Source organism: Nyctereutes procyonoides, unplaced genomic scaffold (genome assembly GCF_905146905.1).
Source record: "Nyctereutes procyonoides isolate TBG_1078 unplaced genomic scaffold, NYPRO_anot_genome, whole genome shotgun sequence".
Classification (NCBI taxonomy): Eukaryota; Metazoa; Chordata; class Mammalia; order Carnivora; family Canidae; genus Nyctereutes; species Nyctereutes procyonoides.
The window spans coordinates 99,461,553-99,487,374 of NW_026575125.1; the positions used below are offsets into that span (position 1 = coordinate 99,461,553).

The 25,822-nt window shown below is 38.3% G+C and overlaps 1 protein-coding gene across 2 annotated transcripts in view; it reads left to right on the forward strand.

The window, feature by feature from the left end:
* The first annotated feature begins 10,993 nt into the window (after window positions 1-10,993).
* The window catches only part of SLC25A14 (solute carrier family 25 member 14), a 32,796-nt gene continuing 17,967 nt past the window's right edge, over window positions 10,994-25,822 (forward strand). Inside the window, exons 1-6 of one of the 2 annotated variants that reach the window (XM_055338253.1) lie at window positions 10,994-11,060; window positions 11,247-11,400; window positions 17,079-17,172; window positions 18,620-18,767; window positions 21,865-21,959; window positions 23,446-23,531. In XM_055338253.1, the coding sequence (XP_055194228.1) occupies window positions 11,269-11,400; window positions 17,079-17,172; window positions 18,620-18,767; window positions 21,865-21,959; window positions 23,446-23,531 (555 nt within the window). In that variant the 5' untranslated portion in view covers window positions 10,994-11,060; window positions 11,247-11,268. Of the gene's footprint in view, window positions 11,061-11,113; window positions 11,152-11,246; window positions 11,401-17,078; window positions 17,173-18,619; window positions 18,768-21,864; window positions 21,960-23,445; window positions 23,532-25,822 lie in introns of those variants that run through there. The other variant, XM_055338254.1, reaches the window with a different exon arrangement.

The following is a 25,822-nucleotide window of genomic DNA, read 5'->3' on the forward strand; positions in this document are numbered from 1 at the left end:
TCTGGAGTGTCACCGGGCTCCTTGAGACCAGAAGGGCTGGCATGATGGTGGCAGCAGCGGTGGCTGCAACCCAGCGTGGTCTGCCTTCTTCTAGGTTCTTAAGGTGAAAGTTGAGGTCATTGTTGCAAGATCCTTAATGTTTTCTAATGTAATAGATATGGTTTCTGCTATAAACTTTCTTTTAACCATGGCTTTATCTGCATTCCACAATTTTTGCTGTTTTCATATTCATTTAGTTCAAGATGCTTTATAATTTTCCTTTTGATTTCTTCCTTGACCCATGTGTTATTTAAAAGTTTGTTTTTCAGCTTCCAAATATTTGGAGATTTTCCAGAAACCTTTGCTTTACTGATCTAACTTAATCTAATATAGTAAAATCTAATTTAATTGCATTGTGTTCAGAGAACATGTTTTCTAATTCTAATACTTTTTAAATGGTTTGTGGCTCAGGATATTATCTATTTTGGTAAACGTTCCCTGGCCATGTGAAATGAATGTATATTCTGTTGTTCCTTGGAGTGTTTTATAAATTTCAATTAGGTCAAGTTGGTAGATAGTGCTAAGTCTTCTATATCTTTACTGATTTTCTGTCTACTTTACTATCAATTATTGAAAGGTGTTTTGAAATCTCTAAGTGTGTATTTGCTTATTTTGCATTTCTATTTTATCAGTTTTTGTTTCATGTATTTTGAAGCTTTGTTATTAGGTATATAAATGCTTAGAATTGTATATCCTCTTGCAAAATTTACCTCCCTATCCTTTTATAATCACATATTATCCTTCTCTTTCCCTGATAATACTCACTTTTATTTATTTTTAAGGCTTATTTATTTATTTATTTGGGAGGGGGGAAAAGGGAGAATGAGAGAGAATCTCAAGCAGACTCTGTGCTGAACTTGGAGCCCCAACTTTCCAACTCCGGGCTGACCTCATGACCCTGAGATCAGGACCTGAGTTGAAACCAAGAGTCAGACACTGAACTGACTACACCACCCAAGTGCCCCTGTAATTATTTATTTATTTAAAGATTTTATTTATTTCAGAGAGAGAGCACACAAGCATGAGCAGGGGGAGGGGCAGAGGGAGAATGAGAATCCCTGCTGAGCAGGTAGCCTGTCAGGGCTTGATCCCAGGACCTTGGGATCATGACCTGAACCATAGGCAGATGCTTAACCGACTGAGCCACCCAGGCGCCCCCTTATACTCACTTTTAATTGACTTGTTTATTTTTTTGCTGAGTTCTGTGAGTTCTTCATTCTAGATACTAAACTATTATTAGATACATGGTTAGCACATATTTTTTTCCCTTTCTGTGGGTTATTTTTCCACTTTATTGGTAGTGTACCTTGAGACACAAACATTTTTATTTTTTAATTTGATTTTTTAAGACACAAAAATTTTTAAATTTGAACTCCAATTTACCTAAATTTCCTATATTGTTTGTTGTTTATAATATTCCCTTATCATTTTACTCTCTGGAGGGTCTAATGGTGATATCCCTGCTCTTATTTCTGCTAATGATAATTTGTATCTTCTCTTTTTTTCCTGGATATAGGTTTATAAATTTTGTTGATCTTTTGCAATAACTAGTTTTTTGTTTCATTGATTTCCTCTATTTTTCCTGTTTTCTATTTCATTTGTTTCTGCCCTTACCTTAACAATTCCTTTCCTCTGCTTACTTTGAATTTAATTTCTTCTTATTTTTCTAGTTCCTGAGGATCAAAGGTGGAGACATTGATTTGAAGCCTTTCTTCATTTCTCATATAGAAATTTAGTGGTATCAATTCCCTTCTAAATACAGCTTGAGCTGCATCCCACAGCTTTAGCTATATTGTGTTTTCATTTTCATTTAGTTCAAAATACTTTCTAATTCCCCTTTTCCTGTTTTATAACTGTGAATTCCAGGGACATATGCAGAATACCTGTGCCCATAGAGACCACTTTGAGTCTCAGGGTTTGGGTCACAGATAGGAGGGTTGATCACATATGTATGTCTTATTGATAACAGGCCATGACCAGGAGACTCAGGACCTCAATACTGTTGACCCCAACAATGAAACCAGGTTCACATTATCAATATTCATGTTTGTGCAAAGTAATCCTAACAAGGTGGCATGGCATTGCCTATTATTCTAGGTGTACACAACAAAATCATCAGTTTCAGAGACACATTCTCATGGGTTTCCTTAGGGTCTATCCTGGACCCTAGGCAAGGAAGATAGGCAAGGAAATGAGCCACCAAACCTGTTATGTTAACTCATCCCTTGTAACACTCAAATTCCCTATTGCTAACCCCTGCCAACCCCTGCCCTTTACCTTTGAGGTAAAGGTCTCAGTGATGGGGGAGTGGTTAGGGACTGGGCACCATTTGGTCTATAATCGCATAGAACTAAATTATTTGTTGGAAAATGAAAATGGAAATTATTCCTTTTGTTTAAAAATATAAGATAGACACACCTCTTCTTTTTGTAGGCTTGCTTTCTTCTGATTATGTCAACCTTCCCAGACTCATAAAATAAAATCCAAAGTTTTTACCATGACAGACACAGCTCTACCTGATCTCCCTCAACCCCTGAACTTTTTGCCGTCATCTGCTACTGCTCTCTCCCTTTATCCCTCTGCTCCAGTCACCCTGGTGACCTCAAAGTTCATCAAACACACCTCCTGCTTCAGGGCCTTTGCTGTTGCTGTTCTCTTTGCCTGGAATGTTCTCAGAAATCCTCATAGCTCACTCGCTCACCTCCTTAATGCCTCTCCTCAAATCTTTCTGCCTGGCCATTTAATGTAAAACGGCAGCCCCCCTCCCCCATTCTCTTTGTCCTTTCCCTGCCTCATGATTCCTCACACTGGATGGTGAAATTCACATGGATATTGAATTCCTTTGTGTTTGCTCCTCCCCCAACTAGACTGTTGGCGTCATGGGGGCAGGGGCTGTTTCTAGTTCACTGCTAGATCCCCATGCATAGCACCATGCCTGGCACCCAACAGGTGCTCTTTAAGTACCTATTCAATGAATGGACGAATATACTGCATCTATCTATGGACAATGTGTAGAGGGGAAGAAGGAAGGTATTTGGAGCACATAAGATTTCTTATTCTCAGCTCCAGAATGTAGAGGAAAAGCTCAATGAAATTCTCAACTTCTCTCAGGATTTGAGTATGCAGACATTATATTTAATATCACAAAATTTCTCTTATAAAGATGATTTTAGTTTCCCCTTGGAGGTTAACACTCTGTCTAAAAGATGTTTCTTTCTTTCTTTTTTTTTTGATTAGAAGTAACAGTTTTGTAAAAGAAAACAACACAGAAAGAACTAAAATACAAAGCAAGAGTTCTCTGGACTGGAGGATGGGGAGAGAGGGAGGCTGGGGGAGTGTACCGCATTGGGGACAGCTGAAACAGGTGGCTGTGTCAGGGCAACTGTGTCAGTAGGGCTTATCAAAATGTTCCTATGCAGAAACTGGCCACATCAGACTGTCTTGTTTGACTGTTTCTATCCTTTATCTATTTTTTCCTGGGAAAATACCATTGTTCGTATTTTTTTAAATTGTAAAGCATGTTGTATATTAAAGGTATTTTTGTCTGTCAAATTAGTTATGATTTTTCCCCAAATTATGATTTATCTTCTAACTTTTTGGTGTTTCCTGTCACTCAGCCATAATTTTTATTGTGTGGTCAGTTCTGATAATCCTTTGCTTTTATTGTCTCTACCTTTAATGGTGTGCTCAGAAGGTCTTCCCCACCTGCGGGATTATACTTCTGATATATACTTTTTTCTTTTTTCAGAGAGTGGTGGAGAGTGTGGGTTGGGGGAGGGGTAGAGGGAGACCGAAAGAATAAGAGAGAGAGAGAGAGAGAGAGAGAGAATCTTAAAAAAAGCTACACACCCAGCACGGAAGCATACATGATGTGGGGCTTATCTCACAACCCTGAGATCATGACCTGAGCCAAAATCAGTAGTCAGACGCTTAACCAACTGAGCCACTAGGCACCCCTAGTATATTCTATTCTTTGAGTACTGTGAATATTGTCATTGCTGGATTTCATTTTTCATGTTTAAATTGTCAGGGCACCTAGAATTTATTTGGTGAACATAAACATTTCTTGAGGGCTGATAATTAGCCAGGCCCTGTTCCAAGTGCCTTATGTGGATCATCTCATTTGAATGCTCAGTAACTCCAGAGGTAGGTGCTAGTAGGTTCTTTGTTTTCACAGGTGAGGAAATGTAGGGACAGGATGGTTGGTACTCACTCAAGACTGCTCAGCTGGCAAAACCTGGCCCATCCAATGGTAAAGCCTACACAGGGTTGTAGTGAGGATTAGAGACAGCACGTGTCAAGTTTCTGGAACACAGAAGGCATTCAATAGAAGATAAAGCTTATTATTATGATTGCCAGTTCTCATAAACAATTTCTTAATTTTTTTATTTTAAAGATTTTATTTATTTAATTCATGAGATACAGAGAGACAGAGAGAGAGGCAGAGACACAGGCAGAGGGAGAAGTGGGCTCCATCCAGGGAGCCCAACGTGGGACTCAATACTAGGACTCCAGGATTACACCCTGGGCTGAAGGCAGGCACTAAACCACTGAGCCACCCAGGGATCTCTAGTTCTCACAAACAATTTCTGATAGCTACATATTATTTGAAAAAAGGTATATTTTTAAGGCATCTATAAAATATTAGTCCTTCAAAAGCATGTTCAGAATTCCATGGTAACAAACAAAACCTTTATTTATTTATTTATTTATTTATTTATTTATTTATTTATTTATTTATTTTTAATGATTTTGTTTATTTATTTGAAAGAGAGAGAGAACACACAAGCGGTGGGGAGGGGGAGAGGGAGAAGCAGACTCCCCACTGAGCAGGGAGCCCAATGCAGGGCTGGATCCCAGGACCCAGGATCACAACCTGAGCCCAAGGCAGATGCTTAACTCACTGAGCCAACCAGGGGCACCATAAACCTTTTATTTTTTTATGAACAATTGTCATAAAAACAAATCCTGCAAGAATCTGTATAAACATGTGAAAGTGTCTTTGGATAATGGGATTACAGTTTTTTTAAAAAAATCTTTTTTCTCTCTATATCCCAGTTTTATTAAAAGAGCATTTTTGAAAATTTTCTGATCAGAGAAATAGTCACAAGTATATGACCTACCAATATTCATCTGAAGGGTCTCATGACTAGTTTTTACTAAACAGTAATAAATGAGATTTCCTAAGAATAACTAGCCTCCTCACAATCCTGGATACCTTGTTTCCAAAATACCTGGGAGGCTTACACTATCCCTAACCCCCTCCCAACTTGAAAGTATATAATGGGCAACTCTGGGATCCCTGGGTGGCATAGCGGTTTGGCGCCTGCCTTTGGCCCAGGGCGCGATCCTGGAGACCCGGGATCGAATCCCACATCGGGCTCCCGGTGCATGGAGCCTGCTTCTCCCTCGGCCTATGTCTCTGCCTCTCTCTCTCTCTCTCTCTCTCTCTCTCTCTCTCTCTCTCTGTGACTATCATAAAAAAATAATAATAAAATAAAAAAATAAATATAATGGGCAACTCCTCATGGCCCGAGTGCTGCTCTTTCTGCCCAAGAGTCCTGTCCCAGTGCTTTAATAAAACCATCTTTTTGCACCAAAGATGTCTCAAGAATTCTTTCCTGGCTGTCGGCTTTGAACCCTAATGTCTTTCCTACATCACATCAGATGGAGCAATGAGTTAGACTTCTGCTGCCCAGTATGGTGGCCAACTTACATGTAGATATTGAGCACTTAAAATGTTAGTCTGAACTGAGATGGGCTGTTGTGTAAAAAACACAAAAACTTAGTATATAAATAAACTGAACTATCTCAATACTTTTTATACTGATTACATCGCAAAATGATATTATTTTGGATATACTGGGTTAAGTATTGTTAAAAATTTTACAGGGTTATGAATGGAAGGTGATCTGGCAGTATCTGGAGGGTGACATGGGGTTAGAAGAAGATTTTCTTGTTTTGGTACACTGGGAAGAACATGAAGTTAATAGGAGGGATAAATGGAGGAAGAGGTTGGCTGTCCAGCATGTGCGGGAGTGAGATTTGTGAGAAGTCAGGAGGTGAGGCAAGGTTTAGGAGGTATATATACAATTATATAAACAATGGAAAGGCAGGAAGGAAACACACAGAAATGTTAATGGTGTTATCTGGGTAGTGGGGGTAATGTTTACATTTTAAATTTTTTTTGCATTTTTATCCCTTTGTTTATGGTTTTTATAATTTCCTTTTACTTCCATAAAGATACAAAAGTTTGAAAATGGGGGAAATGTGGGAGGACCATAAGTAAGAGGTAGCAGGGGATACTGACTTCAGCACAAGGCCACCATGCAGGAACATGTGACAGGAACATGCACATCACGAGAATGATAGTATAAGTAGGTGTGTATGCATGGAGGAAGAACTAGAAGGAGGCTCTCCATACTGTTGAGAGTAGTAGCCTTCGGATGTTTGGGTTTTGGGTGATTTTTACCTTCTTTGCACTTCTGTGTACAGTTTCAATGTTTTATAATGATTATGTATTTTTTAATAATCAGAAAAAGAAGCTATGGTAATTTTGAAAAATAGGTGTAGCCTTCATCACGGAAAATAATAGTCCCATTATATTCTGTGTTGATAAAACCACATCTTCGGCTCTCATTCTCCTGCCAGCATGGGTGAAGCAAGTGCCATATTGTGAACTACCCACAGAGAGGGCCATGCTGTAAGAAACTAGGACAGCCTCAGGAGCTGAGAGTGGCCTCTGGACAACGGCCAGCAAGACACCGAAGCCCTCAGTGCTACAGCTGCGAGGAAGTAAATTTCATAGCAACCTGAGTGAGCTTGGAAGTGAATTCTTGGGCAGCCTGGGTGGCTCAGCGGTTTAGTGCCGCCTTCGGCCCAGGGTGTGATCTTGGAGACCCGGGATCAAGTCCCACATCAGGCTCCCTGCATGGAGCCTGTTTGTGTCTCTGCCTCTCTCTGTGTGTGTCTCTCATTCTCATTAGTGAATTCTTCCCTAATCGAGTCTTGAGATAAAAACACTTTGATTTGCAGCCTCGTGAGACCCAGAGCCCAGGACCCTGTTAAGTCATGCCTGGATTCCTGATCTGCAGAAACTGGAAGACAATTAAATGTGTGGTGGTTTAAGCTGCCAACTTTGTGGCAATGTTTTTTATGCAGCAATAGAAAACTAATACATCCTTCTACCAGCAGCATATGAGAATTTGACATGCTTTCCATCAATCCCCTTGTACTGTCAGTCCTTTTAACTTTGGCCATGTTGGTGGATGTGTAGTGTAATTTTAATTTCACTTTTCTAGATCACTAATAATGTCGAATACTTATTCATATGCTTGTTGATCATTTGGATATACTATGCCTCTCAAGTATTTTCCCCATTAAAAAAATTGAGTTGCCTGTCTTTATTTTTTTATGTATGCAGACTTAAGAACATTTTTTTCATTATTGGAGTAGAATTGACATACAATGTTATATTAGTTTTAGGTGTACAGCATAGTGATTCAACAATTCTATATGTTATGCAATGCTCACCATGATAGGTATACTTAACATCTGTCACCATACAATGTTATTACAATGTTATTGAGTATCTTCCCAATGCTGTACTTTTCATCTCTGTGACTTACTTATTTTATAACCAGAAGCTTGTACCTTTTAATCCACTTCACCTATTTCACCCATTCCCCCATCCCCCTCCCCTCTGGTAACAGCCAGTTTTGTTCTCTATGTTTATGAGTCTTTGTGGTTTGCTTGTTTTTTAGATTCCACATATAAGTGAAATCATATGGTATTTGTCTTTCTGTCTGACTTATTTCACTTAGCATAAAACTCTCTAGATCCATCCATAGTGTCACAAATGACAAGATCACATTATTTTTTAGGGCTGAGTAATATTCTATAGTGTGTATATGTGTTCATACATACATACACATTGAGGTGCCTGTCTTTTTATTGCTGAAGTTAGGAGTACTTTATTTATACCAGATATGAGATTTTATAGGATACATGGATTAGAAGTCTGTTTTCCCAGCCTGTAGCTTGCCTTTTCACTATCTTAATTGTGCCTTTTAATAAAAATAAAAATGTTCTCGATTTTATATATATTTTTTGTTATTTTTAAAGTTTTATTGAGATATAATTGAGATCATATTGTATTAGTGATGTAAACTTCACCTTAATAAAAAATTTTTTCTTCTGGTTTCAAATACAATGCTTTTTTCATCTTAAGACTAGGTAATTTGGGAAGAGAAAAAGAAAAGACTAGGTATTTCGGGGCACCTGGGTGGTAGTCCGTTAAGCATCTGCCTTTGGTTTAGGTCATGATCTCGGGTTCCTGGGATCGAGCCTCACGTTGGGCTCTCTACTTGGCAGGGAGTCTGCTTCTCCCTCTCGCCCTGCCCTCATCCCCGTGCTTGTTCTCTTTCTCTCTCAAATGAATCAATAAAATCTTTTTTAAAAAAAGACTGTTTCTTTGGGAAGAAAAGTGTTTCTTTGGGAGAGTAGATAGAGGAAAGCACATTCTAGTTTAACATAAATGAAAACTTTCTATCAGTTATCCAATAGTGTAATGGGCTGACTTGTGACGTATACTTAGACTGGAAGTATTCTAGCAAAGACTGGAATAACTGTCCATAGTAAATATTATAGAAGGGACCTCTAAGTGTCCTTCCAACTTGAGGATTCCAGTATTCTATCCTCTTGAATACTTTATCTCCTGGAGAGATCAGAATTCAGGCATAACACAAGACAGAGTATAATCAAATACTTATCTATGAGATAGTGACTACAAATAGAAGGTAATTAAAAAGGTAAATGGTCAACTTTGATAATGAGGATTAGATCTTTTTTATGTTGTTTTAGAAAAATGTTGAAAACAACCTAAGCAATCAAATAGCAAATATGTTAAATAAAAGTGTGGTATGCGTCTATGTTTCCAGAAATGCTATTTTTATTTAATCTATTATAGAACTTTTAAAATAAGTCATTGGAGGGGCACCTGGGTAGTTCAGCTGGTTGAGCATTTGCCTTCCACTCATGTCATGATCCCAGGGTCCTGGAATCCAGCATTACATCAGGATCCTTGCTCAGTGAGGAGCCTGCTTCTCCTTCTCCATCTGCCTGCCATTCCCTCTGCTTGTACGCTCTGTCAAATAAATAAATAAAATCTTTAAAAATAAAATAAAATAAGTTGTTTGAAAACAAAGCTCTTTTTAACAAAGTTTACCTAGGTGGTCAGTGAGTGATATTAGCTGGTGGTGGCTGCAGCTGAGGCAAAAGTGCGGTCTTGTAGAAAAGTTAAGACAGTGATTTGCTCACAGAGAAGAACCTTAATTCTGTAAGGTTCAGTGACCTGGATGTGAGGGACAGGACCAGGCCAGAACTGGAGACATAAAATTCCCATCACTGGGAGAATACAGTCCTTCCAAGTAAGAAGGACTTTAAGCTACAACCCTCTTTGTCTAGCTGGAAGAGTGCTTTGCTGAGATATAAATCGAAGGGAATTCACATTTTGGAATGCATGCACATGTTTTTTATATTATCTATTTTTAGTAAGGAAGTTTCTGAAGGTAACGGGTATTATTAAAGTTGAGAACAGTATAGCATGGTAGTTAAGATCCTAGGCTCTAGGGGCGCCTGGGTAGCTTAGTTGGCTCAGCATCTGCCTTCCATTGGGGTCATGGACCTGGGGTCCTGGGATGGAGTCCCACATACTTTCCTGCTCAGCGGAAAGTCCGCTTCCCCTCTCCCTCTGCCACTCCCCCTGTTCGGGCTCTTTCTTTTTTTCAAATAAATACATAACATCTTTTTTTTTTTTTTTAGGAGTCTAGGCTTCTCAGTCAGACCCAAATTTGAGTCTCAGCTCTGCTAATACCAAGTTACTCTCTCAAGACCTCAGTTTTTTTTTTATCAAAAGGGTAAAAAAAAAAATAGTACCTGTCTCATGTAGTTGCCTGCACATGAAGCTCTTGGCACTGTCCTTGGTAAGCATTCCACATCAGGTAATATTATGTGTGCTGCCTGAAGACATCTTTTTAATGGGTGAAAACCAAAGTGTTAACTAAAATGAGAAAAACCCTTTGGAACAAAGTATTCTAAATATTTATTAATTCAACAATGATCTAGGGCCATGTACCTTGCCGCTTTTACTTGTACACAACACACAAACTGTATCATTTTGTATTCTCGCGTGATTATGGAATCTTCTCGTGAGAGGTTTAAAAAGAAAACATAGCCCATTGGACAATGGAATTACCCAGGGTGCTTTGCAACCATTCCTTCCGGTCCCCCAAGGGGTTAGAGCCAGGAGCCGGACATCAGGCTCTCCTCTTTCTGGCTGATTGTGAGGTACGGATTAATTTGAACTCCTTTGTTAGCTTTTCTACTCTTCAGATTCTTTAAGTTTTTATGGTCTCTCTGTCTCCAACCTTTTTTTTTTCTTTTTTTTAAATTTTTTTAAATTTTATTTATGATAGAGAGAGAGAGAGAGAGAGAGAGAGAGGCAGAGACACAGGCAGAGGGAGAAGCAGGCTCCATGCACCGGGAGCCCGATGTGGGATTCGATCTCGGGTCTCCAGGATCGAGGCCTGGGCCAAAGGCAGGCGCCAAACCGCTGCGCCACCCAGGGATCCCCTCCAACCTTTTTTTTTTCTAAACTGTGTGCTTTGACTAAGGGTTTGAGTCTGATTCCTCAGTCCCTAATACCTGGCCCCCTTTCAGTGTTGCGGTTTATTTACTTTTTATTTTCTTTTCGATTTCGGGCACCTCACTAAATACTGCTCACTCCTTTCCTTCATTTTCTTACTTTTAAGTCCCCTGCCCCGCCTCCCTCACTTTCCCTCCTTTTTTGTAGTTTGCGCGCAGGCGCCGCGCCGCGCCCCGCCCCTTCACAACGATTGTCCCGCCCCTTCACTACGATTGTCCCGCCCTTCGCGTCCTTTACATTCCGCTAGGCCTCTCCTCTTACCCCCGCCCTTTCCCAGCCCTAGTACACGCATCGTGGGTGGTAACGCGGTAACCAGGTGACGTCTCTACCCCCCCTGGCGAGCACGTGAACTGCAGAAGCTGCCAAATTCTCACGACTTGGTTCTCTTTCCCTACACCTCCCGAAAGGTTGCCCTTTCTGGGTCTTTGCACTCGCAGCCTGCTCTACTCCCCGGTTAGGACCCCTGTCTTTTACACCTCTCATTTTGCGCCTTCTTTTTTAGGCTTTGAGGAGGCGGTGTTGGAATGCGTGTGCCACCGTTGCTAAGGCGACGACTTGGTTACTTCCGTTGGTCTCAATGCTTCCGGGTTGGCATTGCGGTGGCGTTTCCGACTGTGGGAGCCTCGGCTTCCCAGTCGTCCGCTGAGCCCGAGCAGGTGAGGGGGAGCTCCTGGACTTCCAGGCTGGGGAGCGGGGCTGGGCCGCGCCAGGCCGCGCGGGGCCGGCTGGCCTGGTTCCCGGCCTGGGAGGGGCTTAACGGTCCTTTGATCTCTCTCTCCCCTCAGCCGAGTCCCTTCCCTGTCTTTCACTCTTCTGGCATCGGTGGTTTTACTTCTTCGATTGAACCCTGCTTCCTCGACCCCCTTGGGAGGCCGCCTTCTTGAGGCGCCTCCCTTCTCTCCACGAACTCGCTCTGACAGCTGAGGAACTGGCAAGATCCTGCTACCCAGAGGGTGAATGGGTATCTTTCCTGGAATAATCCTAATTTTTCTAAGGGTGAAGTTTGCAACGGCGGCGGTGATTGTAAGCGGAGTAAGCAAACACCTCCATTGTGTTAGTGTGAGGGATGCTGTTAAAAGATGCTCCCTTTCAGTTTCTACCCCCTGCCACTCCTTGAGGTCAAGGCATTGAAGGCATCTATTAAAATGCAGTTCAGCTAACTAATTGGGATGACAGCCATTATCAACATGAATTAGATTCTCAGACAAGGTAACAGCAGGGACGTTTATAGTTTTCTGCCAGTGTTTCCTTGTTTTTTCCAGGCTAGGGATGCTTGGAGTTATTGTGAACTCTTGTCTTCATTCCCTACATCATCGAGTTCCTTTGTGTTTCCATTTTAGAAGTTTATCTCTAATCTCATTTCCAACAAACATCTTGTCTGCTTTGCTTTGCTTTATTTTGTCCTTTTACTTCATACAATCCTATGCTAGTTTCCTTGCCTCTCTTATTTGTAATCCACTGCTTCCTGCAGCCCTAGTATGCTAAGATGTGGATATCCTCATGTCCCTTCCCTGTTCAAAACCTTACAGTATCCTTCCTGCCCTGCCGCACACACATTTTAGTTTCAAGCTTTTCAGTCTTTTTTCTTATCATACTTGTCCCATAATTGTTTCAGTCTGTTAAGGGAGTTCTCTGTTCCAGTTATTTTGCACTCTTTGTTCTTGGAACAAACTATACTGATGCCTGCCTCCACATGCTGTGCTTTTCCCACATTTGTGTCTCTCTTCATCCTGTTTTCCTCCTCTACCCCTCCCTTATCTACAGCTATTCTGATTCTACCTGCACTCTGTCAAGGCCCATTTTAAGTCTGTCACCTCCAGAAGCCTTTCAAATTATTCAGGCCCATGTTGATTGTCTCCTTTTCCATGCTCCTGCTCTTGCAGTTTGTGCTATATAATTTAGTACTTAATTTTTCTCTAATGAACTACTTTGATTTCTTCTGCCAGACTATAAGCTCTTGAAAGGCAAGTACTATATTTCATACAGCTTTATTCCTACCCCAATCTCCTTGATTGTCCGGGAAAGATAGGTTGAATGATAAATATTGTCATGTGTTAGAACATATGTTTGTTTTTAACATGATGTTTATACCCATAGCATGTTGCAGTTTTGGGCATTTAGTATGCTTCCAATAAATATTTGCTTCTGTCTCCATTATTACCTCCCAAGTCTGAGAATCTGTAATGGCTACTCCTTTCTAAAGGAGAAAATGAGAAAAGCACCCAGATTTTTCTGACTAGATATTTGGAATAGTGTAGTGCTGTGTAACTTATGTTGTAGGATATTCCTCTCACTCTTTAGGCTATCAGATTTTCCTTAGACTTCAGAATACACGTTTGCATTTTATAGACATATTTCATTGGCTTCTTTATGCGATAAATATTTAAGGTAGTGTATTTCTGTTTTAACTCCGAAGTGACTTCTTTCCTTTTTACCCATATCTGAGGATAGTTCCCACAGGTAAAAACCATTTTTAGCATGCTTAGGGTCTTTTACACAAGTAGTTCTCCGCAACAAAAGCGAGGGAAGAGAACTAGAGAATCTGAGGATCAATAAAAACAAAATGTTATGTACAGAGTGTGTAGCATTGCTCAGGTCCCACAAGTTAACTTTCTAATTTCTCATATAATCTTTTACATACACACTGCATACATAGATAAAGGACATTACACTGGCATCAACTAATTATTTAATGGATATATATATACCCAATTCTGTACAAGGGTTATGAGAAGTACTGTGAGACATGGTATTTGCCTTCAGGGATCATACCTAGTTAAGAGAGAAAATAGCATGGGGCAACTGGAAGAGAAATTTCATCATGGGTGTCTGAAATTAAGATATAGTAGGGGGTAAATGAAGATTCAAAAAACAGTACACAACTGTGGAATAGATATGCAATGACATGCATGCATGTATACATCCTTATGTAAAAGACTTACAGGTTTTAGCTGACATTTTAATGATTTCAGTAGTGTGATATGGCCCCCACAAAAGTGACTGCAATTTTCAGCTGTGGTAAGTGGAGTATAATATAGTGAGTGAAGAAAATTATGGTGAATGTTTACACTGAGAAAGATAAGATGTAGGAGAACATGATAGCTTTCTTTAAAAATTTGAAAGACCCCCCCCCAAGGGGGAGGTCTTTTTCCCCCAAGGGAGAAAGAATAAGTTTGTTTAATATTACCTCCCCAAATGGGTGAAAACTAGAGAAAAGCAGACTTTTGGCTCAGTATGAGGAAAGAATGTCTAAAAGCAGACCTAATTAAAGATGTAAAGGACTTTTTTTTGTAACAAGATTCTTTCCAAACATGGAGTAAAAGGGATTTTACTGACAGATGGGGGAGTGGTAGCAGTGTTGAATTTAGCCAGTGGCCCCTAGACTTATGGATTTCATGGACCAATCATATTAAGTGATAGTGTGGGGAGGAGGCACAAATTAAGGTAGCCAGTCTTATTTTGCTGAGAAGAATACTAAACAAAATCAACTACCAACTACATTTCATACAGGAAAGGTGATTTTTAAAAATGTTCCAAGAGGAGGAAGAACATAATTTCCTAATAGATAATCCTCTAAATTAAGTATATTCAGCTGAAGAAAGAGGCACTGGGTGCCCTTATTTTCATTTCACCTCATTGTGAAAACTTCATTAAAGAATCTCTGGGCTGACCTAAAATTCCATTCCCTGCTATGGCTCTGCCCCCTGCCTTTAATTGATTTATTATTCCCTGAACCCTGGGAGCATCTTCCTTATTAAAAGTCTAGGTAGCAGATAATAAAGTTCTTATAGAGGCTTTCTCTGTAATGAGATGAGTGGAAAGAAGTTATAAAAAGAAAGCTTTGGAGAAAAGCATAGTAGCCATTTGAAATGTTTGACTTTAGGAATATCTCCATTGACTAAGAGAATATACCACGGTTCTTGCTTTTCTATGCTTACCCTTTCACTATGTGTGTCATGTTTATCAATTGTAATAAAATGTGAGTGTTAATAAGTTAATATTTAGTACTTAAGACTCATTTCAAACTGTAGCTGGTTCTTGAAGTGCCTATTTCTACTCTGCTTTTCAGAGTTTCTTTCAATAACTTTCTTCCAAAAGAGCTACATATTCCAGACTCTGTATATCAGATGGACTGGCTGATCATACTATGCTTTTTTTAAAAAAAAATATTTATTTATTTATTCATGAGAGAGAGAGAGAGGCAGAGACACAGGCAGAGGGAGAAGCAGGCTCCAAGCAGGGAGCCCAACATGGGACTCGATCCTGGGTCTCCAGGATCATACTCTGGGCCAAAGGCAGGTGCTAAACCGCTGAGCCACCTGGGCTGCCCCAATCATACTATGCCTGAAAGGAAGTGCCCATACTTATTTTTGTGGCCTGTAACTAAAAACATTTGCTTGTTTGCTGTCCTCTTTGGGGACATTGTTCATTTGTGCTTAGTTACAGAGATTGCCTTTTGTGGAAATAAAGCAATACATAGTCTTCCCTAGAAAGAGACTGTGACTCAGTGGTGCTAACCTCAAGTTGGGCAGTGGGGGTGGTGGGCAGTAAGTAGTATTTGCTAAAATACAAATTTGAGTACTTTAAAAAATGTAGTAATGAAAATAGCTAATAATTCAACTAGAGGACTCCTGACTGGCTCAGTTGGAAAAGTATGTGAGTTTGAGTCCCAGGTTGGGTGTAGAGATTACTAAAAAAAAGAAAAATGAATAAATAAACCTAAAAAAATAATAGTTGAACTACGTGCCAGGTACTTTTCTAGGTATCTTACATACATCATTTAATTTTTTAAAAAATATTTTATTTATTTATTCATGAGAGACAGAGGCAGAGACACAGGCAGAGGGAGAAACAGGCTCCACACAGGAAGCCCGACGTGGGACTCGATCCCGGGCCTCCAGGATCATACCCTGGTGTGAAGGCAGTGCTAAACTGCTGAGCCACCCAGGCTGCCCCCATTTAATTTTTGCAATAACCTTATAATATAGTATTTATTATTGTCCCCATTTTATAGTTCAGAAAATGCAGGCATAGAGTGGTTAAGTAACTTGGTCACAGGGCTCATAAGTGGCAGTACCCAGTATAGGTACTGTGAAGTTCTGGAAAGGGAATATGTAAAAGAAATCTGAGAGTCCATCTTAAAAGAGATTACTTCCAGCTGGACCAGGATTTAGTAGGTGATGCATGGAGCATCATTAGTACATATACTAATGAATTTCAAAATCATCTCCCAAGTGTTTTATGGTCAGAAATCAAGACTCAGACAAAAGTCAGACTGCCTAGGTTCAAGTCGTGACACTACCAAAATGATCTGGAATTTCTGATTAGTGCCGTGGGTAGCACTAGCATTATTTGGAAACTTGCATATTCTCAGGCCAAATCCAGGATGGTAATCAGAAATTCTGAGGATGAGACCCAACACTCTATGTTTTAATCCACCTTTCAGATCATTTTGGTGCACCTAAAAATTGAAAACCACTGGTCTAAAGGGCATACCTGTGGAAAAAAAATAAAATCCAAGAGAGAAATAGCTGAGAGTGACAGGAAACACAAACATGAAAAGATTGAAGATGACAGATCTAATGGGGGCGGGATGAGGAAGAAGGAGAGAGGGCCGGGAGTAGGAACACATTGTTAAAGAGTCTGAACATCAAAGAAAAAATATTTGTATGTATGTTCTTTCAAAGGCCAGGGAAAAAGAAATTCAGTAGATGGATGTACATTAAATGTTAGAAGAGAGACATCATTTTTATTGTTTCATTCCTCTGGGAACCAGAAGGAAGATGAAAAAGTACTTAGTTCAGCTTGGACTTTATAGGGAGAAGTTGTGTATAGCTGGAAGTAGCTAGATGGGCTAAAACCCCGAAGTTTAGTGGAGAGATGAGAGGGTAGTGGTGTCAGCCTTTCCTTTGCACCTGAATCAAGGTAACTGAATACCATGAACTGCTTTTATGAGATGCCTCAGCCTATATATTTTGAACTCCACGTTCCTTCACTTGTAATTGTCTAGTTGAATGTCTAAGCTGATTGTGCTGGATGGACTGAATCCTCTTCTTCGGGTGGGGACATGGATAATATTAAACTGGAGAGAATGAAGGGTGCAAGTTCATCTTTGAGGGAATTGCACGCCTACCCATACAAAATGGCAATAAAGAACATGTTCATCATCATCTATCACATAAAACAGGATCCTCCATTTTGTTACATTCCATTTGGTAGGGTTTTTCCTCTACTTCTGTTTTATTTGCCAATTTTGTTGATATAAATAATGTGATCAGATACTAACAAATGCTCCTCACTCTTGTGCCTTGTTCTGATTTATGTTTATTTTTAGCACCAGAACAGTGCCACTGTAAGCCATGAGATGTCTGGTCTGAATTGGAAACCCTTTGTATATGGCGGCCTTGCCTCTATTGTTGCTGAATTTGGTAAGAATGTGAAAACTGACAAATGTGCTTATGGTATAGATGGTTAGCTTATGGTGGCAGTTATTTTTGATGAAAACTAGAGAAAAAGTAATGCTCATTCTGTTTGTTCTGAGAAAGTACTAGTGACATGGTAAGTGAGATTAAGAAAAGTCAAACTTGAGAAGCTCTTTTGATAGTTTAATGATTTGTTGATTTGTTCTAGGCTTAAGTAATATATGGGAAAAGATAAAGGGAGTTAGATAACATAGGAGTTTCTGCTCTATTTTTGTATTAATGGTCTTTCCTTTATGCTGAGTTGTAAGTATCCAGATTTCTTAGTAAGTATCCAGATTTCTTTCTTTCAAACCTCTGTCCCATTTTAGAAGAAAATTGACTAATAGGATCAAATTAGAGTCTTCTCTATTTGATTTAATTTTGAAATATTTTTAGATTATGTTTTTCTCATTTTCCAAATTTCTCCTTCCTAAACTATTTATAAGCTACTGTAATCCATTAATCTTTGTTGACTTTTCTTGGCAAATGCTCTGATGTGATATCAAGGTCATCAGTGACCAGAGCTACATAATCACCTTGTTAGTTTTATACTTCGAAATATTCCCTGAAACATATTTTGTCGATGTAATGGCCACTTCTGTGTGTTGATATAATAAAAGAAGTTGGTTGAAGAAATTTCCTAAGCACCCTGCTGGTATTAGTCCCAAATTACCTGCAAACCAAGATGGGTAGACCAAATAGGACTTTGCCATTATCTTTCATAATATTAGGGAACTATTTGTTTCTTGTAAACAGATAAAAGAGAAAAAAACCACAAAACTTTCTTTTTTTAAAGATTTTATTTATTTATTCATGATAGTCACACACACACAGAGAGAGAGAGGCAGAGACATAGGCAGAGGGAGAAGCAGGCTCCATGCAGGGAGCCCAACGTGGGCTTCGATCCTGGGTCTCCAGGATCACGCCCTGGGCCAAAGGCAGGCGCTAAACCACTGCGCCACCCAGGGATCCCAAAACTTTCTAATAGTATATAAGGGTACCTGGAACAAAAATTTCTATCTTTGTGAAAATCTGGGGAGATTTTGTGAAGAAGAAATTAGATGAGATGGGGGACAGAGGAAGAGACAAATGCCAAATTGTATGTTAACAGATGAAATTAAAACATCATTTAAATTATTTTGTATTTACAGTATATTAGGACTATCTTAAAGCACTTTATTATGTCACAGTTTGAATTATACTGTGGGTAAATCCTACTGCCTAGATACAGTACAGTATATTTCAGTTTACCACATGGGATTCTTGACAATGGTACTCTTAGTAGAGATACCCTCTATGTGTTATATAAAAAGGCCTTAGTCTTATGTTTTAAAATTGTCATTGGCTGAAATTTGGCCAAAATTTTAACTGTGACTCTTTGGAAAAACATATAAATCAGTGTTTCCCTTCACAGGAACTTTCCCTGTGGATCTGACCAAAACGCGACTTCAAGTTCAGGGCCAAAGCATTGATGTCCGTTTCAAAGAGATAAAATACCGAGGAATGTTTCATGCCTTGTTCCGAATCTATAAAGAAGAAGGTGTATTGGCTCTGTATTCTGGGTGAGACTGGGTTCTTTCTTTACGTCATTAATAGAAATACTTTTTAAAGAAGCCATGTATTTCAGCTGATAGTATGTGCCCTTCGTATTCATTCCAACTTGTAATTCAATATTAACCTACCAGTTTATATTTCACTTGCTTGTAGGTCCTGAGCTTTGGATTTTGTGTTCATCTGGCTTTAAGTGATACATTTTAAAATGGATATCTCATTGCAGCAGTGGCTTTCTCCTGTTTTCCTGAGAGTCCTCGATAGCCACTATGAATAGCAGCACCAATTAACTGTCTATTTCCATGATATTCTTCCTGAATTGCTAAATACTCAGTTCTTAAAAAAAATACTCAGTTCTTTAAAAAATATTCCTCTTTAAAGAAATACTATTCTAGCAGTTTAAACATAAAATGCAGAATTAGAGACCCATTGTTTTTTTTAAGATTTTATTTATTCAAGAGAGAGACACAAGAGAAAGGCAGAGACATAGGCAGAGAGAGAAGCAGGCTCCCCGCGGGGAGCCCAATGTGGGATTCAGTCCCTGGACCCTAGGATCATGACCTGAGCCAAAGGCAATGCTCAACCACTGAGCGACTCAGGTGTCCTGAGACTCCTCTTTTTTTGGTCAACTTTTAATTAGCTGTAGGTTTGTGTTTTATCATCCATTTTGTCATGTATCTGCTCCCAATTTTCTAGGTCACTCCCACATCTAGGTTGCCAGTTTACTGCTCAGAGAATGGACATCAATTTTATTATTACTATTTTTTCATCAATTTTATTATTAACCTGTGTTGGACTTCATTTTAAAAGATAGCTTTCTTAGAGAAAAAAAATCAAGTAATACATCTTGAAACTAGTGAATCATAGATCAGCTGTTCTACCTTTCTTTAATCAGCATGGATAATCCAAGATTATTTTTTTCTAATAGCAAGCAATAATGTCAGAAATAAGCATATTTAGTCATCATTTTAAAAATCATAACCGTCCAAGCTTCTGTCTTCTTTCTATTTTTAACTACTAAAGTGTAGTTCTGCAATTTGGAAGAATCTCAAAGGAGGTATGAGTGAGAATGTTTTCAGTTTATAAGCAGAATTAAATAGGGTGAAATCTTGGCTTAGTACCTCCTTGATAGATTAAAGATGTATCTACAACTGTAAGGGAGTAAGGTTGATTTTTTAAGTCTCCATGAGGGCGGTGGGGGGAATGGGATAACTGGGTGATGGACATTAAGGAGGGCATATGATGTAAAGAGCACTGGGTATTATATAAGACTGATGAATTACTGAGTTCTACCTCTGAAACTAATAATATACTATATGTTAATTAATTGAATTTAAATAGAAAATAATTTAATAAAAAAATAATACTGTATAACCCCCCCCCACCAAAATCTCCATGAGGTGAATACTGGTGTATACTTCTTTTTCTACATTGCTAGATTCAGTTTGCTAATGTTTTGTTAAAGATTATTGCATCTAAATTCCTGAAATATATTGGTATATGTTTTTTTACTTTTTGTATTCTTTCTGTCTGGTTTTGGTATCAGAGTATTACTAGCCTCAAAATGAATTGGGAAGTATTCTCTCTTCTTTTTTCTGGAAGAGATTGTGTAAGATTAGTGTTGATTTTTATTTTATTTTATTTTTTATTTTATTTTTTTAAATATTAAATTTTTTTAAATTTTTATTTATTTATGATAGAGAGAGAGAGAGAGAGAGAGAGAGAGAGGGCCAGAGACACAGGCAGAGGGAGAAGCAGGCTCCATGCACCGGGAGCCCGACGTGGGACTCGATCCCGGGTCTCCAGGATCGCGCTCTGGGCCAAAGGCAGGCGCCAAACTGCTGCGCCACCCAGGGATCCCCAGTGTTGATTTTTTAAATGCTTAGTAGAATTCCCCAGTGAAATTATCTGAGCCTGGAGATTTCTTTTTTGGGACCTTTTAATTATGAATTAAAATTTCTTTTTTGAGCAGTAGTAGAGTTTATTGAGTGATAGAATGCAAAGCTCCTGAAAAAGGAAGAGACCTGAGAAGGTTGCCTTGAATTAAAATGTTTTAATGGTTATGGGACTATTCAGATTATCTATTTCATCTTTTTTGATGATTCTCATATTTTTATCTATATCATTTTGAGTTTTAGTAGTTCGTAGTTTTCAAGGAATTAGTCCATTTCTTCTGAGTTGCTGAATTTATGAGCATAAATTTATTTATAGCCTTCTCTTATTATCCTTTAAATGCTGATCTGGTTCATTCCTGATATTGGTGACTTATGTCTTCTCTCTTTTTATTACTGTGAACCTTGCTAGAGGTTTATCAATTTTACTGGTTTTTTCCAAAAGAGCTATCTCTTGGTTTCATTGATTTTTCTCTATTTTTCTGTTTTCAATTTTATTAATTTATGTTCTTTATTATTTCTTCCTCTTCTGCTTGCTTTGGGATTAGTTTGCTCTTCTTTTTCCAGTTTCTTGAGTTAGGGACTTAGATTATTGATTTGAAACTGTCCCTCTTTTCTTCTTCTTCTTCTTTCTTCTTTTTTCTTCTTTGTTCTTCTTTTTTTTGGTGGGCAGCAAAGCAAAGTTTATTGAGTGATAGTAAAGTGATAGTACAAAGCTCCCGGAGGGGAAGGGGACCTGAGAGGGTTGCCTGAGACTTTCACTCCTTTTTAACGTAAGCATTTGTGCCATAAATTTCCCTCTTAGCATTGCTTTGGCTGTATCCTACATATTTTAATATGTTCAATTTTCATTTTCATTCAGTTCTATGTATTTTTAAAATTTCCTTTGAGAGTTCCTGTGGACCATGGATTGTTTAGAAATGTGTTGTTTAATTTCCAAGTGTTTGAGGATTTTCCTTATTGATTTCTAGTTTAATTCCATTATGGTCAGAGAACATACTCTATATGACTTTAATTCTTTTAAATTTGTTGAGGTTTGTTTTATGATCCAAACGTGCTCTCTCTTGGTGAATGTTCCTTGGGTGCTTGAAAAAATGCATATTCTGATATAGTTGGGTGGAATGAGGTGAGTAATGGAAATGAGTAGACTATCTAGATATGTATAATCTGCAAGTACATGTTGAGTATACTTGACTTTTTCTTTCTTTTTTGGCAGAATTGCTCCTGCCTTACTAAGACAGGCATCATATGGCACCATCAAAATTGGCATTTACCAAAGCTTGAAGAGATTATTTGTAGAACGTTTAGAAGGTCAGTATAGACTCATTCTCTTTTGCAATAATACTGAAAGGGTTCATTGAAATCATGCTTACTGAGAAGTATTATTTATCATGGGATGCCTGAGAGTGGGTGATAGTCATCACAAGGACAAAGTGAGCTCCTACTAACTTGGGATTAATCCTTGCAGAGGTGATTAGTAGGTTAAACGGACCTACTCTTTAAGTTTGTTCCTTTTACTATCAAAGAAAAAAAAGGCTTCTGGTCATCACAGAAGGACCATGGACAGGTTTGTCCAGAAAACTAATGCTGTCCTCATCAACAAAAGGACTTCAGTTATAAGCAATTCTCTAGCTGCTAATTTTGATAAGCTTTTGTTAGATGTAGTAACTTTAAGCTATAGTAGATTCTTTTGTACCTGTGGCCACCTTACCCACTTTTAGCATTATCCTATGTCTTTAAATTTGCTGCTGCAGTGTTTCCAGTCTGATACTGTACTAAATGGGTATTTTACCAAAGACCTGGGACTGTTTCATGGGTGGGGATAGCTGGAGAGCCTTTTGATTAGTAATGTCCTTTGAATTACTTTATTGTCCTAAATTGACTTTTTCTGGAGCTTCTTTAAGGATTCTGAAGGGTTTGCTTCCTAAAATAATTTCCTTTCACAGATGCTTCACTTGGGTTTACCTAGTTTCTATTTGTGTAGGCTCTTCATGGTAAGGAGGCATGGTGAAGATGAAATTTTCATTTTAGAACATTATGCTCTGTGGTTTCTTCTTTCTTTTTTTTTTCTTTCGAACGGATTTAGTTTCAAATGACTGGTTTTTCATACTTGTCTACAGAAACCTTCTTTAAATAAATGGAAGCTAGTAGATATCAAGGTCAGTCAAAATTAGTATTTAGCTGATTTTTTTCTGTTATACATTTTTTACATTTTTATTCTTTTAAACATTTTATTTTATTTTTTTAAGATTTTATTTATTTATTCATGAGAGACACAGAGAGAGAGGCAGAGACACACAGGCAGAGGGAGAAACAGGCTCCATGCCGGGAGCCCAACGCGGGACTTGATCCTGGGTCTCCAGGATCATGCCCTGGGCTGAAGGTGGCACTAAACCGCTGAGCCACCCAGGCTGCCCTTAGTTTTCATTTTTTAACATTTGGTTCTTAAGTCTTCAGAGTTGATGATTCTACAGAAAAAGACAAAAGAATTTTCTTTAGGTGTTTGAAATGTTTGAAGAAATACCACATTCTGCATTTATGTAGATTACTGGCAGTTGCTTGCTGTATATAGAATAATAGGACATGTTCTAGTGTCCTTTAGAAATACTTTAAAAAATAATGATTTATATTTCAGTAGACTTGGGATCTAGAAATACAAGTTTCTTCAGTTTCATAAGCTTTGTGGTTCGTTTCTTACAGTCATTTCTCTGCCCAGGGTTCCTTTACTCTGATAGATGAGTACTCTGTTCTTTGAAATTCGTACTTAATACACCAGACATTTTTTTCCTTTTTACAGATGAAACTCTTCTAATTAATATGATCTGTGGGGTAGTGTCAGGAGTGATATCTTCCACTATAGCCAACCCCACTGATGTACTAAAGGTAAGAGCAGCCTGGTAGCATTGGATGTATGCAATGTGATATGAAAAGAGCATGAAAAAAAAAGGAAAAAAAAAAAGAAAAGAGCATGAACTTTGAGTCACATTTGGGTTTAGAGTTCCATACTGTCACTTGCCAGCTGGAAAACCTTGGACAAATCATTTAACTGCTTTAAGCCTTAGTTTCCTCATTTGTAAAATGAAGGTAATTCAGTACTTATTGCATAGGGTTGTTTAGGATTAGGGATAATATATAAAATAGTAGTTAATTTATTATATTCATTAATCCATTGGTCTTTAGAGTATACGAACCCTATACAATTCTTTCCAAGGACTATGCAATTTTAAGGGAGTCAATTTCAAGATCGTTTACTTCCATTTGTCTTCTTCTAAAACTGATCTGAGAATGAATATGTGTTTTTAATAGTTCTTTCCCCACTTTACAGAAAGGCATATTCCCCACCCATTTCAAATCTTAGTATGTAATCTAGGGTGCCAGACAAAGGATAATCAAAATATAGTTTTTGGAGAAGCCTCCTTTAATAGCTAATTGAGGTACCTTAGTCTATAATGCATCTGTATTTTCTTGGCTCACTTATATTTCCATTAAGGGTGAGATTTGACTTTAAAATGTTATATTTTGGATTGTATTGGGATAGTCCGAATTCAGAACTAGAACAGCATGGCTACTGGAGTTTTAAAAAATTTAATTGGATTTTTTTCACATTTTATCAAAACACAGGATGAAACATTTAATAACATCAGTAGTCATTTTATTTCATAAAATGGTATACATTTTCTATGTAGTTACTAACCTAAACTTATGATTAATTAAAAGCATTAAATATATGATTGTAAAATGTGAGAGTCCTAAGTTTTTCACATTTGGGGAATGTAAGAAAAAAGAGGACATATGCTTTATTTATTTGAAACCACAGGTGACTGGGTTATGAAAGAGAGATCTATTGCAATTCAGAGAGTTTTGAGAACTGAGAGAGTGACTTGAAAAACAGCACACATGAAAGAAACCAAAGGAGATATGAAATTATCTTTCTGGATTAAACTAATAGTAATGTAGCTACAGGATTTTTATATCACTTTAGACTTACAGAGCAAGTGTTTATGAAAAGGATTGTATCCTAAAACTGTAAAATATTTATTATATAATTACACTTGACCTTTTCAAGAACAATAATACTTAACTTCCTAAAGTTTCCTTTCTTATCCATCTGGATCCTTGATTTAATCACCTAAGTGCTTTGCTTCAATTTCCTGTCCCTCTCACCTGCCTGGTACAATTACAACCATTGACCAGTACTATAATCTACTTTTTCCCTTCTTACACCTAGGTAGGACTGAGGGTGGTGGGGGTGGGGAGAATCATAAACTTAGACCGTGACAGTACCAATGTAGGATATATAATCACAGTTGAGCTGTTGAGTCCTTTCACATATCCTTGGACAACTATTTCTTGGATCTACTATGTGTTGCTTCCTTGCTGTGGTATATGTAGCTCTCTTTCTGACTGTAATGCCTTTTCCCTCTTGCATCATGAATTAATCCTTCAAAGCTGCTCAGGAACAGGGCCAGGACTAGAATGAGATAAGTGAGATATTCCCCTTGGATGCAAAATGGAAGGGGGCATAAAAAACCAGTAATCAAGAGAAATAACATTTTTATGCATATTTTTCAAAAACTAAAATGAGTATAAAATATTTTTGATGAATAAAATACCAATATTTTGTTATAATTTATCTCACTCCCCTCATCCTAACCTCATCCCTTTGGATACTGTCTTTAGTGAGTTTTGATATTTGGTTCGTTGTGGGGTTTTGTGCATAAATTTTCTTTTATTTTTTATTTTTGTAAAGACTTATTTATCATGAGAGACACAGAGAGAAAGGCAGAGACACAGGCAGAGGGAGAAGTAGGCTCGCCGCAGGGAGCCCAATGCAGGACTCTATCCCTGGACCCCAGGAACACGCCCTGAGCCGAAGGCAGACACTCAACCACTGAGCCACCCAGGTGTCCCTGTGCATACATTTCGAAATACTGCATTATTTTTTGTCTGGATTACTGAGGTTTTTTTTGAGTCTTCCTCCTACATTTTATGCCAGAAGAAAATACCGCACTTACCTTACCCTAGTCCCAGCCCTGCTCAGGAATCACCTCCTTAAAGAAGTCTCCTATTTAGAATAGGATATTTGTAGTTTCCATTTGTCTTTGTGATAGCTTCTATTACAATTTAATTGAATTGAATTTTTTTAAAAAAATATTTATTTATTCATGAGAGAA